The 16,989-nt window shown below is 41.9% G+C and overlaps 1 protein-coding gene across 1 annotated transcript in view; it reads right to left on the bottom strand.

The window, feature by feature from the left end:
• The window catches only part of Rtn4 (reticulon 4), a 59,647-nt gene that overhangs the window by 32,683 nt on the left and 9,975 nt on the right, over nucleotides 1–16,989 (bottom strand). The window contains exons 2-3 of the mRNA XM_042054369.1: nucleotides 10,875–10,935; nucleotides 7,676–10,014 (exon numbers count right to left, since the gene is read on the bottom strand). Coding sequence (XP_041910303.1) covers nucleotides 7,676–10,014; nucleotides 10,875–10,935 — 2,400 coding nt within the window. The remainder of the gene's footprint in view (nucleotides 1–7,675; nucleotides 10,015–10,874; nucleotides 10,936–16,989) is intronic.

Raw genomic sequence — 16,989 nt, 5'->3', positions numbered from 1 at the left:
TGAGATACGATACCAAATAAAAATAAAAAAAAAAAAAAAAAACAAAAAAAACATTCAAACTTACTAGCCGTCAGAGAAATGCAAATTAGAAGGGAGACCCCATCTCATGCAGGTCACAACAGCAGTTATTAAACACAACAGGCTAGTGAGCTGGCTCAGCCGACCAGCAAAGACATGAGTGTGCCAAGCCTGACACCTGAGCTTGACCCCTCCAGGTCCAACACGGCAGAAAGAGAGAACTCACAGCTGTCTTGTGACCTCCACACAGAAGCCACGGCAGGCACCAGCACGAACATGCACACACAGAAAATAACAGATACATGTGATAAAGTATTTTTCAGTCAGTTACCAACAAATGCTAGCAGGGTTTTAGACTTAATACATGGCCAGTAATGATAGAATTCAGTAGACAGTTCCTCAAAAAAGCTAAAAATGAAACGGGCCAGAGATGTGGTTCCGTGTTTAAAAGCACTTGTTCTTGTAGAAGACCCAGATTTAGTTCCCAGCACCCACACGATGACTTACAATCATCTGAATCTCCAGGTCAAGGGGATCTGGCACCCTCTTTTGGCCTCCAAAGGCTTCAGACATGCACACAGTGCACATATACAAATGGTGGTATACTCATATAAATATGATAAAAGTAAACAAATATTAAAAAAAACCCTAAAGTAACAGTAAGCACATGATCCAGATGGCACTCTTGGGTATCCATTTACCCAGAGGACTCCGAGTCAGCAGACTGCAGAGACTTGGATGTCCATGTGTAAGGCAACACCATTCACTAGCTACCATGGAACCCACCTAAACGTCTAACAACCAAGGAATAAAGAAAATATACATACACACAATGGCATGTTTTTCAGCCATAAAGAATGAAGTTACATTATTTGCAGAAATATGGATGTAATGAAGTTAATTGTGTTAGGTGAATTAAGTCAGCCTCAGAAAGACTTTATTGTATGTGATTCCTGTAATGATTCCTAGAGTAAAATATATACAATTATATATGTACATGTGAAATGAAAGCAGATGTCCAAACCTTCTAGAGGAATAAAGGACACTGATGGAGGGGAAGGGAGAAGGGGAAGAGTGAAGGAATAAGGTGGGAATGTGGTCATTTGTATGAAATGGTACTTGCTTGGGTCTGGAAAGATGGCTCTGCCATTAAGAGCATTTGCTGTTCTTGCAGAGGATCAGGTTTCAGTTCCCAGCCTTCTGTGACTCCATTTCCAGGGATCAGAAGTGCTCTCCTGGACTCCAGACACCACACCCACATACACACAGGCAAAACACTCAAAAGATATCTTTAAGTACTTACTTAACACACAATATCATGTACAATATAGATCAGTTGCTAGTGCTTACTTAGCATAAATGAAATCTTGGTTTGAATACCACTCTGCATAAAGTGGTAGTACCTGCAAAGCCCAGTGTTTGGAAGGTGGAAACAGTCAGAAGTAGGTGGTTATTCTGGTTAAGTATTATTTTGTTTGTATTAATGTTTTGCCTGTGCGTATATATATGCACTACTTGCATGAGAGAGTGTCAGATCCTCTGGAACTGAAGTAATGAACTCGCCACAGGGTGCTAGGAACCAAATCCCAGTCGTCTTCAAGAGCAAGTGCTCTTAACCACAAAACCATCTCTAGTCACATAATGGTGTCACTTTTGGCTACATAAGACAAATCTGATTAAGTGACCTAAAGAAAGCATTCTAAGACTGGGTCGAGGAGATGGTTGAATGATTAGGAGCAGTTGCAAATCAACTACAAGGACTTTGGTTCAAATCCCAGCACCCACCTAAGAAGCTGGACATGGTTGTGTGTGCCTTTTAACCTCCAAACTGTGAAGGGTAGAGATGAGGACTGGTAGGGCTTCCTGGCCACCAGCCTAAACAAAAAATGGGATCTCAAACTGGAATGATAGCCAAAATGACCTTGAAATTGTGATCCTCCTGCCCCATCTCTCGGTTTTGGATAACAGGAAAAACTATCATACCCTCAAGTAAGTTTAGCTGGTGTTACACTCTACCTTCTTCTAATGAGGGTCCAACAAGACCAGCAGCTCTCAAGGAATTATCTAGGAGGGCTGAGACTTATAGTCTTGTAGACTGAATAGCTACCAGATTCCTACACTCTCAGACCACAGTCTGTAAGCCACTCTGTCAAAACCCTGTGTGTGTGTGTGTGTGTGTGTGTGTGTGTGTGAGAGAGAGAGAGAGAGAGAGAGAGAGAGAGAGAGAGAGAGATTACACACGCATGTGCACACATGCCAGATAAGTTACATGAGATAAAGGATTTTTTTGTCTCCCTACTCTTAAAGAAACATACTATAGTACTTCAAACAACCATGCCAAAGCAATTATAAGTATCTGCTTTTAATATATTAACTGTAATTAAGGAAATCATCAAGCTGAAAAATCTAATCTCATTCTTCTTTATAGAAAAAAAGCCAATACCTAGAGATTGTGAGAAATCATATCATCCAACTATATTTACACTATTACGTATTTACTATATTTACACTGTTATGTATATATTTATGGAATATACATTTGGGTTGTTTTGTTTTCAGCAGGGGTTTTGCTGTGTGGCCCTGGCTATCCTGGAACTTGCTCTGTAGACCAGGTGGGCCTCAAAGCTTCTGTCTCCCAAATGCCGGAATTAAAGGCTAACACACTTGTTATATGTAAATTATATTCTATTCCCTAGTGAGTGAACATTATAGTTTAAAAACTACTGAAAGAATCTAACGTTTAAGGACATGGGAATGCTAATTACCCTGATCGTTCCGTATTTATCCAATTATCACATTGTACCCTCTACATATCTCAATTTTATCAGTTAAAAATGATTTTTTTTTAGAATAATCTAATTTAGTTTCTAAAAATGGGGCTGGAGAGATGGCTGTGAAGATAAGGCACCGCCACACAGGCATGAAGGCCAGAGTTTGGATCTCAGAAGTTACGGAAGAGCCAGGTGGGTGTGGTGAACCACCCACAAGAACAGGGTGCGGGCAGCAGAGACGGGGAATGCCTGCCTAAAGGTAGAGTAGGGTACAGAGGATTCCCAGCCTCTGTCTCTGCACAGACACTCGGGAGAAGGTTAAGCTAAAGAGTTGAGTAAATCAGGTGGTAGTGGTGCACACCTTTAATCTCAGCTCTGGGGAGGCAGAGACAAGCACATCTCTTGTGAGTTTGAGGCCAGCCTGGTCTACAGAGCGAGTTCCAGGACAGTCAGGGGTACACAGAGAAACCCTGTCTCCACAAAAAAGAAAAAAAAAAAGACTGACTTCCTTGAAGAAAAGATATTGTTTCCTTAAAAGTCAGCACCCAACCCATTCTTCAGGGTCCTTACCGAGCCTTCAAAGGCACTGCTACTCTTTATTCTTTTGTTGTTTTGTTTTTTGACACAGGGTTTCTCAGTAGCTTTGGAGCCTGTCCTGGAATTCGCTCTGTAGACCAGGCTGACTTCAAACTCACAGAGATCCGCCTTCCTCTGCCTCCCGAGGGCTGGGATTAAAGGTGTGCGCCACCACTCTTACCCCTGCACTCTTTTTCTTTTAATTCTAAACCAGGGCTATAGATCCCTAGGTTTACTGAAAGCAATCTAGGTTTGGGGAGGTAGCGTGAAGGTAGAAGGTGACTTCTCAGACATTTCAATACTGCTCATGTGTCTTCTTCTCCTGGCCTTTAACTCGCGTACACCACGCTGCTCTGTGCCTCATCGTCAAGTCTACTGTTCCCCTAAAGCCGTGGTAATGCGTCGTGAGGCCCTTCTAATTCTTCTTTCATGAAAGCCTGGCTCTTCCTTGACTTCCCTGTGCTGTTTCTAAATCACCTGCTTACTCTCCTGTACTTTGCACAATTGGGAGATGGGGCGTATCAAGCATTCTCTGCTAACTAATATTGCTTTCAGATCTAGACTATCATTTCAGAAGCCTGGCTAGGTCACACTCTATCTTACTGTCCCTGCCGATTTTCCCTGTCAGTTATCCCAAATGCCTTTTTTACCAAAAACTCTTGGAGGTTTTGTGTTGCTGCTTTGGTGTTCTGGAGTCAAGGGTGGTGGCACATGACTCCTCATTTGTTTAAGTACATCACATAGAGACCACAGACTGTTTACTAAGACAGGGTCTCTCACTGACCCTCGTGCTTGCAGACTCAGTCCAGCTAGCCTGACTGCCTCCACTGTGCCTGTAAGCTTTTATGTGAATACTGGGGCTCTGAACTATGGTCACATGCTTATATCAAGTGGTTAATCCACTGAGCCATCTCCCCAGAACCTGTCCTTTACCTTATGCTCTCTCTGAAGTCCTGTCACTATCCTAAGTGACTTTAATGCACATGCAATACATTTCAACATTTTGGCCTCAGCAACTTTCTTCAGGGTCAAACCTCTTATACTCAACCACTTATAATCAAAGCTACTTTATGATCAACCCAAACTGCTTTTGGTTTAAAATCCTAAACTCAATGTCCAACACATGCATCTTACTACTTTCCCGTAACATTCAGTTTTATTCCTACCACTTTTGGTTCTTAGCCCTAATTTGCACCTAGAATTCACTTAATCTGCTACTCTCTATCAACTTCCTATTCACTTCAGCATGGATGCCAGCCTATCACTTCAAGGACTGCGGACTACTTTATCATTGTTCTCAACTCTCTTGGCTCACCGTCCTTCCACTACCCATGTAGCAAAACAGAACTACCTCAAATAAAACCTTCTCTCAATTCTCTATCCATGCTGCTCGGCACACTGAAAGTCAATAAAGCACTTACCTGGCACGCACAAGGCCCTGAGTAAGTCATCAATGACTAAGACCTTGACGCACTGCCCTTGCATGCCTAGTTGAAAAGATTTCATAGTTATTGCCAAGTGTGTTTTGCTCATTCTTAGCAAGTACTCCACATACTGCTTTAACATTAATACAAACAAGTCCTCCTTCAGCTTCAGACACAAACCCCAGCAGTATCAATACCCATCCACACCCCCTTTCCCTGCTGCCCTTCTGAAGAGGCAAGCAAGCTTTTGCCTCTCCTTCTCCCTCTCTGTCTCTTTCCCATTCCCTTTATCTCAATAAACTCCACATTCAAACACACACACACACACACACACACACACACACACACACACACACACACCCATCCGCACATACCTTTCTGCTCACTACAGCAGTATTCTTCACCTAAACTCTGGAGTCCATCCCAGCACCTAGGATCGACTACTCCAGACATCCTAAAGGGGTAGGGAGAATCCCCTTAACCCCATATTCCATTCCCCTGCGAGCTAACATTTTTCTTCTTGTTCCCAAACTGTTATCAAGTTTAGTCTGCGTGGGTCCTGATCCACCCACTTAAATGTGTTTATCAGGCACCTCCCCTCCTTTCTCAATCCTTAACTCCTATGTGTTAACCATTTATCTTTGCCTTTGGTTTCCTCTTGTTCCTCTGGGGCTTTAGTTTTTAGATCCAAATTTATGGCAAATATACACAAGCTGTTTTTTAAAGGTCTGATATCAGTAAATGTCTTTGCCTCAATACTAACATATTCAAATTGAATTTGTCTTCTCCCAATCCCATTTTATTTTCTCATGTCCCCATCTCCATTTTTCATGCTGTTAACTCATACACACATGGCAGGAACCCAGAATCTTGGCACTGTCTTTGACTTCTCTCCATATCCTTCATGTTCATATTCAAACAGGAAATTGTTGTGGGAATTCTGATCACATTCTGATGCTCCCTAGACTGCCAATAAAGTTTGCTTTGAATCAGAGGGCAGAGATAACTACTAGCTGACCAAAATGAGTCATAGAGGTTTTGGAGGACCGAGGACAGATAGACACAGGTAGTAGAGGTGTGGGCTTAGTCTCGAAGAGGAGGTCAGAACCCAGAAGTGGGTTGCTTCTCTGCTGCTTCTCTGATCATTCAGGTTCTTACCCCGATATCTGACTCCCAAGTTTTTACTGATAAAGATAATTAGATAAATGCTACAGGAAATCTCCATGCTCAATTCATTATCTTAACAGTCAGAATTTCCTCTTGTAACAGAGAATTTGCACACTGGCTGACACTAGCCAGTGCTAGCTAATATGTAAGCATATTCAGTAAATACAACATAACTGCTATATATTTAAATAGAAAACACAGCTAACAATGCTAAGAGAAACATGTTGCTGGGACTCACCCATGTCATTCACACTCACAGCTCATCTCCTAATATCATTCTCCTATATTCAGAGACCAAGCCTAGTATGATGGTCATCAGAGTCTTCACCTAGCAACTGATAGAAGCAGATACAGGCAGAGACCCACAGCCAAACATGAGGAGGAGCTATGGGAATCCTGTGGAAGTTGGGGAGGTAAGAATTGTAGGGAGCGAGGTGTCACGGATACCATTAAAACAAAACAAAACGAAACAAAACAAAACCACAGAATCAACTAAGCAGGGCTCACAGGGGCTCACAGAGGACTGAACCAACAATAAGGGAGTCTGTGTGAGTCCGACCTGGGTCCTCTGCATATGCTACTACTGTGTAGCTTGGTGTTCTTGTGGGGTTTCTAAGAGTGGGAGCGAGGGCTGTCTCTGACTCTTTTGCCTTCTTTGGGGACCCTATGCCTCATACCAGGTTGCCTCACCCAGCCATAATATGAAGGGGTGTCCATAGTCTTACTGTAACCTGGTATGCCCTATTTGGTGGCTATCTCTGGACACCTGTCCTTCCAGAAGGGAAAGGGAGTAGGGGTGAATCCAGGGGAGGAGAGAGGGGAAACTGTGGTAGGGATGGAATATATGAGAGAAGAATAAATAAAAAGAAAACATGTGTGCAAAAACGGTAAATGTTTAGTTAAAAATATAAATGGGTAATCTGAGCTTTTCATAAATTCAGAGCATGCTTCAATTACTTTTCTGAAAAAAGTCTATATTTAATGTCTAGCCTCATATCTCTCACTAGAAAAATAATGCATAAATACTAAAAGCATGCTACAAAAATGGTCATGCTTCACAAATTTGATATGAAATCATTTCTAAGCTAAAATAAATACATCTGAAAAGACTGTTTTAAAATCCCTTGCTTGTCATGTTATCAGGAACACTGAAGAAAGAATATATCATGTAAGATAATTTTACTAATTTTTTCTGGTTCCATGATGCAATGTTAACTATGGAAAAGATAACGTCAAGGGTGAGTGTTGAGTAGAAGGGAAGTACGTAGAAATAGCACTCAAAACTTTTTTTGTATTCTTGTTTTTTTTTTTTTTTTTTTGAGGCAAATTCACAATAATCCTCCTGCCTTAGCCTCCAGAGTTCAGTTTGGATTACAGGTATTATACCACCATAGTTGTCTGGAATTAAAACTTTTCTTAATTTTCTTTTTGCCTTTTATTAATTTTTTGTCTAAGTGTCTCACTTGCATGTATGCCTGTGCATCACATGTGTCTGGTGACCATATGGGTCACAAGAGACATCAGATGCCCCAGAACTGGAGGCACAGCAGGCGGGGAGGTGAAACTGATCTCGTGGAGGATGAGAGAGCAGCAGGCTTTTTAACTGAACTAGTGCAATAGTCTAACCAACATGTCGTACTAGACACCATAAACATCTGCTACAAAATGTCATGCGCCATGTAAGCCCGAGAGCTGCTGAGACAGTGCAGGATTGATTACCTGAGGTTTTACTCAGCTCTGATGAGAACACAGCCGGCAGTGATCTGTCCTCTTTCTCCGCATCAGAAGGGAGTTTTTTCTCTGCTTCTTTCGTAAGTACTTTGGGTTTAACTATGCTGCCCGTTTCTGCCTGAGGTTCCACAGCAGAAATGTCTGAAGACAACAGGGATACCTTAGATACACTGGACCTATCTTTGGCGAATGCTTCTGGAACACGGACCTCATCTTTAGGATGCATATTCTTGAAAGAAAGGTCACGGGGCAATTCTGCACAAGGCGATGACCCAGCCCCACTCTGGACATGAGCAATTTCACTTCCGCTGGATACTTCTAGGCCAGAGTATTCCCTGGCTAATTTAGGAGAAGAATCGGTTTTAGAACTGACAAACGTGGGAAACTCATCTATTATCTCAATTGGAGATGAATCTGAAAATGTTTCACTTTCTTTTATTTTGTCTTCCTTAGAAGTAATCAAGTCATCATTTGAATAAATCGCAGTATTAAGCTCTTCCATCTGCAGAGGAATTCTCTCCTTGTTGGTCAATGTTGGAACTTCATTAGCTGCAGCATCTCTGGTAATATGTAAATTGGGCTGAAAAGCCTCCAAGTATGGCTTTCCTACCTCGTGGGGCGAAGCACTGAACCTGTCCTTGGGTGTGTGCGGTGTTACTGCCTCGGACACTTCCGTGAGACTCTCCTTCATCAGCATCACTGCTTCCTCTTGTGTCTGTGGAACTTCAGGAATCGAATCATCACTGAACAAGTCAACTGGTTCAGAATCGGGTGAGGAATCCTCCACTAGCTCAGAGTGCTCAGGCACCAATTTCTCAAATTTCGCTATTTCTGAATAATTAGAGAAATCTGGACTTGGCTCAGTGGAGAGTTTTGTTTCTTTAATTAGATCACATGCAATGGATATGTAAGGAGTTTCTGTTTCCCGAGCAGCTGCAGTAAGGCTTTCAGGCTCGTTCATGTCTTCCTTTACTCCCGAAGCTCTCAGCGCTATGTTCATGGCTTCTTCATATGGTGGGGGGTTTTCAGGCTCGGGCTTCAGGCTGTCGTAGCCAGCTGATTGGGGTGCTTCTAGCGGGGATCCGCTGGGCTGTGCTACAGGGGCACCAGCAGCATTTGGAAGGAGAGAGCTTAAGGGTGCTTCCATAACAATGTCAGGCAGAACTGGGGAAGGAGTTGCTTCAGATTCTTCAAATGATGGGCAAAGCTGTGCTGTGGGGTGGAGTGATTCGTGTGCAGCTTCTGATGTCTGGACCAGGTCCACTCTCGTCTCATAAGCCATCTTTGTGCCCGTGGCTTCATTCAGTTCACTTTCACATGCTTCCTGGACTAAATCTGGGGTCAGACCTTCCGGCATGCTCGCCACTTCTGCCTCTGTCACCTTTGACAAGTTATCTGTTGTGACATAATCTGCCTCAGAGTCCAGTGCTGCTACCAGGAACGGGTTTGATGTTTTGGGGCTAGTCTTCTCTGTGATAATTTGGGCCTTCCTTTCTTCTATTTTTTTCTCATCCGTCTTATTTTCTGAAGTATGATCTTCTGGCAGAGGGAGAATGTTTGCTGCGGTGCTATCAGACGCACACGTGATGTACGCTGCGGAGCCGTCCCTCACAGGCTCCGGGGTGCTGGGGAGAGAAGCGTCATCAGGACTACTTTCACTATCTTTTCCAGGACTCTTTTGCTCCAGGTTATCTTCGAAGCATTTTTTATGCACTCTGTCCTCCAGATTAGCTGCGGCAGCCAACACGTCCCTAGTCTCCTCACCAGTATCTTTCACTTCCCATGCCTGCGCAAACGGCTTAAAGTCTGCGTACTCTTCCCTCATCGGTGCTACCCCTGACCCTTGCATTGCACTAAAAATGTCCTTTGTCTTTTCCGGAGACACAATTCTGTCTTCTTTAAGCATTTCAGTGGGGGTCACAGGCGACTCCTGTGGACCACTAACTAAATCCTCTTTGTCTTTACTCCTCACAGTTACTTCTTCCTTAGTGTTTTCTACCAGCATGGCTGACGCTGCTTTTGGAGAAGCAGCAAATGATGATCCCATTTCTGAATATTCTAATTCTGAAAACTCTGTTAAATCTCTATCTACAAATGGATTTGTTGCCCTCATTGGCAACTGTTTAGAAGCTTCATTTAAAGTTTCTTCAATGGTTCCTTCTGCGGCTGACACCGCTGATAAATGACCAAGGTACTCGCGCTCTTTAAAAGAAACAGCTGAGAGAGGAGACAGAGAAGGAAGAGAGGCAGCAGTCTCAAGCGGGACAGATGGGAAATCCTCTTGAGCAGGCGGAACAGTGTCACCTGGCTGCTCCTTCAAATCCATGCTTTTTTCTGTGGCCATGGACAGAAAGGGAAATTAGAGAAAGCCAGTGTTCTCGGACAGATCCATAAAAGTGTTAGTAAAAACTGACTATTAAAGTGAAATGTTAACAGCATTTAGCTAATAAATACACAGACTTGGATCATTACTGAAAATATCAAACTACAGTCAATTTTTAAAAGTACCGGCTATTGCAGAAATAGTTAATGTTTCTACCACACAGTAGCCAAGTAAAGACTCTAAATACTCTCATTACAAAGAAACTAAAAATATCTAAGATGAGGAAATATTAACCAGCTTGACCTAACCATGCAACAGTGAATGTACTGAATCACCACACTGTACCCTGTAAATATAGTTATTAATTTAAAGTACCTAAAGAAAAATGACATGCGGTTTCAGAAGCAGTTACCCACTATGCGGAGACATAAGTCAAATCTGAAAAAAATAACAAAACCTCAGGTATTACTAACTGAAAAAAAAAAGCTTCTTTTAACTAGTTTAAAGAGAAAATAAGATTTGATGAGTAACCAGCTGTATAAACTCAACAGGGTACTGGATTATCAAAAGCCAAAGACAGGCATTCCTTTATATAAAGGCCTGTGGCTATACAATGGCAAACTATTTAAAGAAAATGAATTGTTACTATGTAAATATAAACCAAGGGCCCAAGAAATCATTCCAGTTACGAATCAAACCCTGCCTCCCTTGGATGGAGCATATAAAATGCAAATTTAGGTGTTTTTTGTTTTTCGGTAAAAACAACATTCTTGGACCAATGCTACTTTCAGTAAATCCAAAGTACTCTGTTGAATTAACCCTAGATTGACAGAATACACAGAGACAAAGGCTGGCAGAAAGAACTTGCCTGCAGAGGAGGGTATCACAGGCTCAGATGCAGCAGGAAGAGCAAAAAGGGTCTCATCTGAAAAACAAACAGAATACGACCTCAGCAGAAATACAAGCAGGCTGGAGGAGGACAGGCAAGAGACCAAGCGAGGGGCAGTTCACAGTGAGCTAACCAGTTTTAGAGGAAAGGCTAAGTCAGGTAGAAAGGAAGTGAGAAATTCTTCTGAGGGGCAATAGTGCTTGTTCCCACTGGATTTTAACCACAACTGCTTTCACACATTAACATCACTTCATCCAAGGCTTTCATTTACATCTGCAGTGAGGTACATTGTCTTGTCCTACTCCAGTGAAAACCTAAAGATTAATATACTAAAATTAATAGCTTTCATTTCATTGATTTTTCTCAGCATATGTTCCATTTAAGAACACTTTCTGAGAATTATGTATTCTCTCTTACATTCTTAAAAGCAATTGTACAGCGATTATACAATGCTGAAGACAGTCGTATGACTGTCCAATGCCACACGGGCATAGAACTGTCACGCCCCTTCTTCTTATCATTATTACCTTCTCATCTGTTTCAGCTTTACACCCCAGATTCACTCGACTTACCACCCTACTGTCATAATGGTGATAATAGATTCCTTTTAAATAAAAATTAAACAAAAGAAAACTAGACAAGAAACTTACTTAAGTACCCATGACTAGTATGAGAAACATAATTTAGCTCCAGTCTTTCCTACATGAAATATAGAAATGTTTGTGCCCTGCCCACATTTCTATGTTGAATCTTTACCCCATACATCAGATGCTCAGATGGAACTTTGGAGCGGTTACCAGAGTTAGATGAGGTCCTGAAAATGAGGCTCTGTTCCAATGTGATTACTGCCAGATACCAGAGAAGCAACACACACAGAGAGAGGTGGAAACTGCCAGGTAAAAACAGGCTGCCTCACCAACTGAATGGGGAAAGACCTTCACTAGCTCCACATTAGACAGAGAACTGACCTCCAGAATACATGAAGAACGCAAGAAATTAAACATCAAAATACCAAATAATCCAATTTTTAAAATGGGGTACAGTTCTAAACAGAGAATTCTCAACAGAAGAATCTCAAATAGCCGAATAACACTTAAGGAAATGTTAAACATCCTTAGCCATTAGAGAAATGCAAATCAAAATGACTCTGAGATTCCATCTTATACCAGTCAGAATGGCCAAGATCAAAAACACCAATGAGGGGCTGGAGAAATGGCTCAGCGGTTAAGAGCACTGCCTGCTCTTCCAAAGGTCCTGAGTTCAATTCCTGGCAACCACATGGTGGCTCACAACCATCTGTAATGAGGTCTGGTGCCCTCTTCTGGCCTGCAGGCTCACACACTGACAGAATATTGTACATATAATAAATAAATAAATATTTAAAAAAACAATGACAGCTTATGCTGGAAAGGATGCAGAGTAAGGGGAACACTCCTCCATTGCTGGTGGGAGTGCAAACTTGTACAGCTACTTTGGAAATCAGTATGGTGGTGTCTTAGAAAACTGGGACTCAGTCTACCTCAAGACCCAGCAATACCACTCTTGGGCATCTACCCAAAGGATGCACATTCATACCACAAGGACATTTGCCCAACTATGTTCATAGCAGTATTATTTATTCATAATAGTCAGGACCCGAAACAACCTTGATGCCCCTCAACCAAACAGCAGATAAAAAAAAAAAAATGTGATACGTTTACACAATGGAGTAGTACGCAGTGGTTTAAAAAAAAAAGACATCTTGAATTTTGCAAGCAGATGGATGTAACTAGAAAAAAAAAAATCCTGAGTGAGGTAACCCAGACCCAGAAAGACAAACATGGTATGTACTCACTCATAAGTGGATATCAAACGAAAAGCAAAGGAAAACCACCCTACAGTCCACAACCCCAGAGAAGCTAGGTAACAAGGAGAACCCTAAAAGAGACATGCATGGATCCCCCTGGAAAGGGGGAATAAACAAGATTTAGAGCAAAAATTTAGAGCAAGGGGGGGCAGAGAAGGGAGGGCAGAAGAGAAGGGGGAGGTGAGGAGGAGGAGGACTTGAGGGAACAGGATGGCAGAGGTGGAGGAAGGACAGAGGGAGAACAAGGAAAGAGTTATCTTGATTGAGCAAGCCATTATGGGGCTAACGAGAAATCTAGCACTAGGGAAATTCCCAGGAATCCACAAAGATGACCCCAGCTAAGACCCTAAGCAATAGTGGAGAGGGTGCCTGAACTGGCCTTCCCCTGTAATCAGATTGATGACTACGTTAATTGTCATAGAACCTTCATCCATCAACTGATGGGAGCAGAAGCAGAGATCCACAGCTAAGCATTGGGCAGAGCTCCCAGAGTCCAGCTGAAGAGAAGGAGGAGCAATAATATGAGCAAAGGGGAGCTCACTGACTTCGGACTGACAGCAGAGGATCCTGCATAGGATCAAACCAGGTCCTCTGAATGTGGGTGACAGCTGTGTGGCTGGGGCAATCTGTAGGCCCACTGGCAGTGGGACCAGGATTTATTCCTAGTGCTTGTACTGGCTTTTTGGAGCCCATTCTCTTTAGAAGGATACCTTACTCAGTCTAGATATAGGAGGGGAGGGCCTCGGTCCTTCCTCAAAGTGATATGACAGACTTTCTTGACCCCTCATGGGAAGCCCTACCCTCTCTGGAGTGAATGGGGATAGGGTAGGTGGAAGGTGGGAGAAGCAGAGGAGGAAAGAGTGGGAACTGGGATTGGTATGTAAAATGAGAAGATTGTTTTAAAAAATATAGAAAAAAGAGGCTACCTCACAATAAAATCTTCCGAATTGAATCTTCTCAGTCTCAAGCACTGTGAGAAATGTCTGTTGTGTAAGCCACCCGTTTTACATTCTGTGCTAAGCAGACAACACAGTGTACATTAGAATGTTAACCCTGTGTGTACCTGTGGCTCTTCCGCTTCACACTAGGAAGGACTCTATCGGAGGCCTACTTGGAACAACTCAAGGCATCAAGGAATAACAAGAAAGCTTTTCTTCTGCAAAAAGGACCCAATAAATTTTGAAAGACACTTTTTTTTTTTCTTTTTGGTTTTTCAAGGCAGGGTTTCTTTGTGTAGCTTTGGAGCCTGTACTGGAACTCGCTCTGTAGACCAGGGTGGCCTTGAACTCGGAGATCCACCTGCCTCTGCCTACCTCTGCCTCCTGAGTGGTGAGATTAAAGGCAAGGTATGTGCCACCACCTCCTGGCTGCTTCTACCAGGGAATACAAGAGACAAGGATGAGTAAAACAGATAAAAGTAAAAGATGTATATAGCTAACAGGAATACAGATTTGTCTTCCAAGTCCCCTTGATAAACAGGGGATAGCTAACTTTATAATGCCAAATGAGTTGTGACTGAATTCCTACAGGGCACAATGTCATATTTAAAAGTATTCTTAGATGAAATAGATAGCGAGGGGGGAAATGATTATGTTTAAAAGAGTCACCGTAAGGCATGCATGGCAGAAAACTGTAATCCCAACCTATGTATCCCTTGACATGGGAGAATCACTTGAGTCCACAAGTTCAAGACGAGCTTCAATAGCATGGCCAAACAAGAGGCCACAAACAAGAAGAGTAACGGCAAACAGTAAAAAGTAAGCGTCTCCTAGAACCTACAACAACGAGTAGGTAGGAAAGACCACTAACCCGAACCAAGAAGACGGCGATGCCTCGGGGAACTGTCACAGTGTGCAATAGGTACACATCTAAAAAGCTGCCTTGTTACCTGACTCTCCTAGTTTCATTTCTGCTGACATGATAATTTCCTGACAGAATGCGACCCGGGGGAGAAGGGATTTATCTTCCAATCCCAGGTTACAGTGCTAAGCACCCTGAAGTCACAGCAAGAACTTCCAACAGCTAGTCACCCCATACCCAGTCAGAGCGAGAGTGACACTAATGGATACACACTTGCGCTCAGCTCCATTTCTCAGAGACCCCTGCCTAGGAAACAACGTAACTTTCACAGACTTCCCACATCAGTTAACTAGACAGTACTGTACAAACCTACTACCCACAAGCCAACCTGATATAGACAAGCTCCGCATAAAGGCTCTCTTCCCAGGGGACTCCAGACTGCGGCAAGATGACAATAATATCATCATAGTGATAATAGGTAAATTATGTAATTTCTCACTTATAAAATGAGAAACATTTTCAGCTAAGACAACACTTTGTATAGCTATTTTAAAAGAAACAGATTTGGGACAAAACTATTCATTCAGATGGAACAATTTTAAAAAAAACCAATTTTTAACAAAATTGTGTCTTCTACAGAATATGTGGAGTCACTGATTCAGAAGTTACACTATTTGGAAAGTGAGCTAACATATCCTACTGTTAAACTAAAGAAAAACAAATTAATTTAAATTGGTGCCAAATTTTTCAAGGGTTCTTAAAATGCATCTTATTTTTTTTTAATCAAGTACCAGAATCTCCCCCCCAAAAAAAACTTTCACATTTGGCCAAGTACCAAGGTTTTTAAGTTGGTATTTCAAATCATTAATTTAAATAAGAAAAGAAAATCCTAATTGTCCAAACTGGGAATTCATCCAGCACTGATCACAAAACACGTTTTGTGTTTTTAAGCATGCTTTGTGGGAAGGAATGCCATTATGGCCTTCACGAGCAGGCCCCCGGTTTCCAAATGAAGCACTGGGGGGACTCCTGGTAGAAACGCACTCAATCCAGGTCTACTATGTGCATGCGTGGCCCTGGGAAGTTAATTCCCTAGCTTTCCTCGCCAGTCTCACACTTGTAAAATAACATGTTAGTATCTGTATCAATCTCTGAAGAAGGAGAAAAGAAATTCTACTCCAAAAATAACCTGAGTCTCTCTGGCTTTGGAAACGAGCTGTTGATGGTCAGAGCAGTCATCTTCTGTGAGAGCCCTGCTGGCAAATGAGTCACTATAATTAGGAGACCATGTGGAGTAAAAACTGTAACACTCTGCAATTTCTCAGGGAGTTTACATATATACTAATTATGCCTATAAAACGGGGCAAACAGCTCCTTTTCTGAAAGCTACTCAGAATGCCACGCTTCACTGCATGAAACAAAAGCTAATCATTGGTGTACAAGTCTGTAATCCTAGGAGAGCAAGAACAAGCTCTAATCTCAAAAACGTAAGAAAAAAAATACTTTTAAATCATTAACTTTATTATGTGCTGTAGCAAACATGCATATACTATATCTGATTATACAACTATATTCATATAAAATGCAATTTTAAAATATGCTAAAGAGAAAACCACAACTTTATCAGTAAATCTTTCACATTCAACTGCTACTGCCACATTATATTCCTTAAAAAAAAGTTAGCTAGTCCCTCTTGGTCAAAAACATTTTAAAAGCTCCAGGTGCTGTCAAACCCTTGGATAAGACAAGTAAGATCCTCTGTATTACATCCCAAAGATCAATGGTCCCAGCTTATCCCAGTCCTTCCAGTACCAATCTGTGCTGGCTGAACTGAACTCTCCCTTGTATAGCTGAATGTCAGCCTCCGTGAACCTTCGAGTCACTGAGCCAAAAATCCTAATTAACCTGTCACATAATCAGCACTCATTTCCCACTGCCCCCAGTGAAATGGACAGATAAACACCAGTCACATGACTTTCCATTTTCTCAGCAGACTCCAACCCGCATACACCCTTCATTACCGTGTACTCTAAATGCTATGTATATTCAACAACATCAGTTTCACAATGAGTCTCAGATTTACCTCGTTTTTTAAATCCATTACTTTAAAAAGTAAAAATAAAATGTCGAGTGTTTATTGTATTACTGCAATTTGTTTATCTAATTTTAAAATGTTCACTACCAATCTCACCAATGGTCCACTAACTCAAATACTGAGTGCTCTTGACATGCTCATTTTAAAGATTTGCCTACCATAAAATATAATTGGGCAATTTTAATTGTATCCTAATTATAAGCCTAAGTATCTATTTTAAAATTGCAAAATAGCCTTCTACCTCTAGTTATGAAGAAACAACAACATAAGTAAAACATGACAAAATATATGCAGCAACTGTCCTAAGACACTGGACAACGGGTCACTGCAGGACCCTCAGAACTCCAGG

Source organism: Arvicola amphibius, chromosome 1 (assembly GCF_903992535.2).
Source record: "Arvicola amphibius chromosome 1, mArvAmp1.2, whole genome shotgun sequence".
NCBI lineage: Eukaryota > Metazoa > Chordata > Mammalia > Rodentia > Cricetidae > Arvicola > Arvicola amphibius.
This window is presented reverse-complemented; position numbering and strand designations above follow the sequence as displayed.